The sequence below is a fragment of the Emiliania huxleyi genome (assembly GCF_000372725.1).
Source record: "Emiliania huxleyi CCMP1516 chromosome Unknown EMIHUscaffold_156, whole genome shotgun sequence".
In the NCBI taxonomy this organism is placed as follows: domain Eukaryota; phylum Haptophyta; order Isochrysidales; family Noelaerhabdaceae; genus Emiliania; species Emiliania huxleyi.
This window is the reverse complement of record NW_005201025.1, coordinates 84,290-89,590: the sequence shown is the minus strand read 5'-3', so window position 1 is coordinate 89,590 and position 5,301 is coordinate 84,290. Positions and strand designations below refer to the sequence as shown.

General features: G+C 67.3%; 2 protein-coding genes across 2 annotated transcripts in view; one reads left to right on the top strand and one right to left on the bottom strand.

Moving 5' to 3' along the window:
- Positions 1-3,088, bottom strand: part of EMIHUDRAFT_111712 (hypothetical protein) — a gene marked incomplete at both ends in the record, with an annotated part of 6,624 nt that extends 3,536 nt beyond the window's left edge. Inside the window, 2 exons of the mRNA XM_005785942.1 lie at positions 1,746-2,114; positions 2,186-3,088. Coding sequence (XP_005785999.1) covers positions 1,746-2,114; positions 2,186-3,088 — 1,272 coding nt within the window. The remainder of the gene's footprint in view (positions 1-1,745; positions 2,115-2,185) is intronic.
- A 1,215-nt stretch (positions 3,089-4,303) lies between these two features.
- On the top strand, positions 4,304-4,787 carry EMIHUDRAFT_48949 (FKBP-type peptidyl-prolyl cis-trans isomerase; the record flags this gene model as incomplete). Its single annotated transcript, XM_005785941.1, has 2 exons — positions 4,304-4,542; positions 4,718-4,787. Coding segments are annotated over 2 exons (309 nt in total), but the record flags the coding sequence as incomplete, so codon positions are not given.
- Between the last annotated feature and the right edge of the window lie 514 nt (positions 4,788-5,301).

Here is a 5,301-nt window from a genome sequence, read left to right as displayed (position 1 = left end):
CCGGTGGGGGTTGGCCCCCCCCCAACGGTTGGGGGCCGCTTTTTTAGAGTGGGGGCCCCCTGGCACCCCGGCGAGTAGCGGAAGGAATTTTTGGGGGTCCTTTGGGCCAGGGGTTATTCCAAATTGGGGAATGCCCTGGGGTTGTTTCCCCTTTTCGTTTCCCTTGGGGCGTTTCCCAGGGGGGGTGTTTTTTGGTTTGTGGGGGGGTGCCCCCCCCCCCCCCCCCCTCCTCCCCCACCCCTCCCCCACCCCTCCCCCACCCCCCCACACCGCGGCGCGTCGCCGAGAGGAGCCGAGAGGTACCGAGATGATATGAGCAGAGAGGAGGCTCGAGAGGAAGCTCGAGATGAGCCGAGAGTAGAGACGCGCCGTGACCAGAGGAGCCGAGGGGAGCCGAGGGGAGCCGAGGGGAGCCGAGGGGAGCGAAGAGGTTCGGAGAGGAGTAGATCCAGGAATAGAGGAGCCGAGAGGTGCAGGGAGGTGCGGGGAGGTGAGGCACGCGCGCGGCGGGGGAGATATGCGTGTGCGTGGCGCGGGGAAGGCGTGCAAGCCCGGCACACGACGCCCAGGCGCAGCACGAGGCACGAGAGATGTCCCGGACGAGCACACATGTTGCGCAGAGACGCGTGGGGGTGGGTTGGACTTGGAGGGTTCTGGGTATGCTCGCACTCGGTCTCCTCTCGGCTCCTCTCGACTCCTCTCGGCTCCTCTCGGCTCCTCCCGGCTCCTCCCGGCTCCTCTCGTCTCCTCTACGGCTCCCTCTCGGCCTCCCTCCGGGCTAGTGTCTCCTGCCCCCTACCCTCCCGCCCCCCCCCCCCCCACTCCCCTCGACTCGCCTCGGCTCCTTCTCTGCGCGTCCCGGCTCCGCGTCTCTGCCGCCTCTGCTCAGAGCTCCCCCTCGGCCTCTCTCGGTCACCTCTCTGTGTGTCTCGACTCTCTCGGCTCTCGGCTCCTCTCTGCACGTCCCTCCTCCACTCGGCTCATCACGACTCCTCTCGGCAAGCCTCGGCGAATCTCGGCGAGTCTCGGCGAGTCGCTCCATGCCGCTGGTTTCTCCGAGTCTCTCCATGCCGCTGTGTGCGTGTGGTGGTGCGGGTGGGGGGTGGGGACCGGTGCACGCGTGGGTGTGGAGGTCTCGCGGGGCGAGAGAGAGAGAGAGCTGCATATGCGTGGCGCGGGCGACACGGGGGTGGCCGGGCAGTGGCGTACGCGACGCGTCTCGTGCGGGCGGTGGCGAGGTGCTCGAGCGTGTGTCAGGGCTGCGTGCGTGGGGTCGGTGGGGCACGCGCGGGGCGAGTCGCTCGAGCGTGGAGAGCGCTGCGTGCGTGGCGCGGGCGCGGCGGGGCTGGTCTTTCGCGCAACGCGACGGGTGGGGAAGTGGGCATGAGGCGTGTTTCGGGCGGCGGCGCGTGTGTGTGGGAGCGTGCGAGAGGCGCGTCGCCGTAGCTACGCGTGTGTGGGGGTGGATGGGAGGGCACGCGTGGGGCGAGTCGCTCGAGCGTGGAGAGCGCTGCGTGCGTGGCGCGGGCGCGGCGGGGCTGGTCCCTCGTGCTACGCGGCGGGCGCGGCGGGCTGGTGTCGGTGCGCTGAGATGTCGGAGTCCGCACTTGTGTGTGCTTAGCGAGAGTCTCCCGCGCAGGCCGCAGCAGTCGGCGTCACGACCAGAGCGGTGACTGTCGGGTGAGCGGGCGTGGGGCGAGAGGAGGGAGGCGAGGGGCTCCATCTCTACATCTAAAGAGCCGCACCGTGGCACAAGCCTCGAGCCGCCGCGTCAGCAGAAGAGTGCGGCACGCGGCCAGCGCTTGGCTGCAGAGCACCCGGCCCTCTGCGGAGCCGTCGCGCTGGCGGCCTCCGGCCACGGCGAGAGCGCGCAGGGTGGAGGCGAGGGAGGCCGCCTCTGCAGACAGGGGCGGCTCGGGCATGGGCCGCTGGGGCTCCTCTCCCAGCAGCAGCACCGCCTCGAGCTCGTGCGGCGGGAGCGCGCAAGCCGCGGACCGCAGCTGCTCCTCCAAGTGCCCGGCTAAGGCCCCCGCAAAGGCTGCGGGCATCTGCGCGATGATCGGAGGCGCCGCCTCGGGAGGCAGCAGCAGCTGCTGCAGCGCCGACAGGAAGGCCTATTGGGCAAGGAGCACCCCTCCCTCTGGAGTTGCGGCCGTATGAATCGAAAGGCGGGAGGCGAGAGCACCGGCGCGAGCTTGGAGTGCTGCCCGTGCGGCGCCCGGCCGACAAGCAGCAGGAGCTCGTCGACGCCGCCGCCCTCGGCCACCGCGGAGTCAAAGTCGGCGCCCGCGACGGCGCTGCGCTGGCGCGCGAGCAGCCCCGCCGGTGCCATCTCGCCTCCCTCCGCGTCCTCGCTCAGCCTCCGCTCCGCGTCCACGCGGCTGGCAATGTGGTCCGCGGCCGCCCAGACGTATGCAGCCAGCTTTGCAGGCTCGCCCCGCGACCCTGCGGCTATGCCAAACATGCTGTAGAGATGGGACCAAGACATTGCAGCTGCGCCCTGCGTGCCGTCTCTGCGCTGTCCGCGCTCGCACGCGTGGCCCGGGTGCAGGGCGACGAAGCAGGCGGCGAAACGGGAAAACGTGGTTGCGTACCAGCGCGCCTTTGGCGTCTGTCCGCACGCCGTCGCCAGCGCAGCGCACGCCTCCTCGGCGCCAAGGGCACGCGAAGTGAGCATGAGCACCCTGCCGAGCCGCTCTGCCTTGTCGAACCACAGCGCGTGCGCTTCGATTTCGCAGGTTTGCACGGACTGGGCAAGGCGAGCGAACGCGTGAAGCAGGAGGCGTCGCTCCACGTCGGTGCCCGCCCACGTCTGCCGCCCACCTTTGGGGTAGGGGGGCTCGCACCGCTCAACCAGGCTCTCGAGAAGGCACACCAGACGCAGCTGCCGCGCGCCCGCCGCCCCCCTCTCTTCTCCAGCAGGGACCGCCGACATGAGCTCCGACGGGACGCGGTGCGGGCTCGTGGCCTCGCTGGTGTGCGCCGCCGGCTCTGGCTCGTCGCCGCGGGCGCGCTTCGCGGGCGGCGCGTCTCTCGCCCCGTCCTGCACGCGGCGAAGGTCGGCACCCACCTCGGATCGGCTGCTCATTTGGCTCATCTTGCGATATTAGCGATATTTGCCGCACTTTCTTTTGCGAGCGATTCAGCCGCTGTCCACACTTCGACGAACCATGTCGCGAACATCGATAGCAGAGGTACAGAATCGGAGAACGGCGTGGTCGGTCTCACGGAACGGAGCCAGCTTGTGACGGCGGAGTTGACGCCTCCGACGGTCGTAGCGGCGTGGCTGAGGGCGGCGGTGGAGGCGCCCGATAGCGCGGTGAGGATGGTCTCATGGGTCTAGCAAACCATAGACGATACCAAGAGAACGCGAGGTAAAACCCGACGGCTATGGATGGTAAAAGGCGGCGGTAAAACCCATCCACACGGGTTTCGGTGGGTTGGATGGGAGGTAGAATGTCTACCTACCGCACCCCCCCCAATGTCGCTGGGCGGGATCGGCCCGCAGAGGCGGCATTGATCAGTTCCCCCCATGCACCGCGCGAGCTCGCGCGTTGGAGGCGTGGTCGACGCTGCGCTTGAGCTTCTCCTTGGGGACCCATTTCGTCAAGAAATCGGCGGGCATGAGGTCGTCGGTGATCTTGACGACGCGGCACTCGCCAGTAGGCCGTGCGGTCGACGCTGCCGCGCGCGACTTTGCGCGCGAGGCGGCGCAGTTTGAGAACGGCGGTGGGCGAGAAGCCGCCGCCGAACGTCTCGTGGAGCAGCAGGTTGAAGTTGTTGCGCTTGACAAAGATCGCGTCGTGGTAGAAACCGCGATGCGCCTTGACGTAGCCGTGGCCGGTCTTGTGGGAGAAGGGTTGGCCGGGCTGCCCGCGCGCCTTGCAGCCCATGTTTAGGCGGCGGGCCTTCTCTTCGGTGTTACCAAAGGCGTAGGAGTGGCCAACGGAGGCGGGCGTGCCGCCACTCGAGGCGTTGCCAACGCCCGGCGAGGAGGTCTTGAGGAGGGGCGTCCAGAGCTTGATTCCATGTGTTGTTTGTTTTTGCGTGTGCGAGAGACTTTGGTTGTAAAATTCTTTTCGCCTCCAAGCCGAGTTACACACCGAGCTGGCGAGTAGAGGCCCCGCCCACCCAGGGTACCCTCTCCGAGGACCCATTGGGTAGCTCTTTCGAGGACTCGCCCGCGCTCTGCTCCAAGAGACCTCGAGAGAGCGTGCTGTGCCTCTACTCGCCGCACACGAGGACCAGCCGAGCCGAGGGGGGACACGACGGAACAGCTATGGCCACCGTCACCCTCCGCCCCGGCTTGACCAAGCGGGTGGTGCGCGCGGGCACTGGCGAGTGTCCCAGTGAGGGTCAGAGCGTCGAGGTCCACTACACCGGCAGCCTTGCGGACGGCTCCGTCTTCGATAGCAGCCGCAGCCGCGGAAAGCCGATCGATTTCACGCTCGGCATGGGGGAGGTGATCCCCGGTTGGGACTTGGGTGTCTCGTCGATGCAGGTGGGCGAGGCGGCCGTGCTCACGATACCGCCAGAGTTCGGGTGCGTTGCTGCGCCTCTCCCAGCGACAGTCGCCCAGCCGAGATATGGGGTATGGGGCGCAGGAGGCGGCGCGGGAGGCGGCGGCGGCGCGTGAGTTGGTGGCGGCTGCGGCGCGTCGGCCTCTCGGTCCCTCGCAAATCAGCGCGTCCACGGACGCCCCACGCCCTGCTCGCAGCTATGGCAGCTCCGGCGCCGGCCCGATCCCGCCCAACGCGACGCTCACCTTTGAGGTCGAGCTCGTGTCGGCGGCGGACCCCGCGTTGCCGGCCTCGTTCAAGTACGGCCTCCCTGTGGTGGCGCTCTTTGCGCTCGGGCTGATTATATACCACCTTCCGCTGCTCTACGTGGCCATCTTTGGCAAGCGCTGACGGTGGACGCGCCCCGCGGGGCGCCGCGAGCGGGCCGCACACTAGAGTATTTATTAGCGCCTGATCTTGGTTTTCCAGGGTGGGTATCTAGGCATAAGGAATTATAACGGTAGGACACCCATGTGTGCTGTGGTGTTTTCTCGAAATAAATAAAAAAGAATCAAGAAATCCAAAAAGCAAAAACCCCGCAAATCGGCAAAACACGAATCGGCAGTTCGGCAGAGTACAGAGAAACCCCCAAAACACAGGTGTGCTCGTCGACGCGACCAAGCTGCAATGCGACCACCTCCTGGAGCAGGCTGTGCTCTCCGGCCTATGCTGTCCTTCCATCCCGCCCTTGACTACCTACCGTAGCTTGTAATGCTTGTAGGATGTCACCAACCAACTCGAT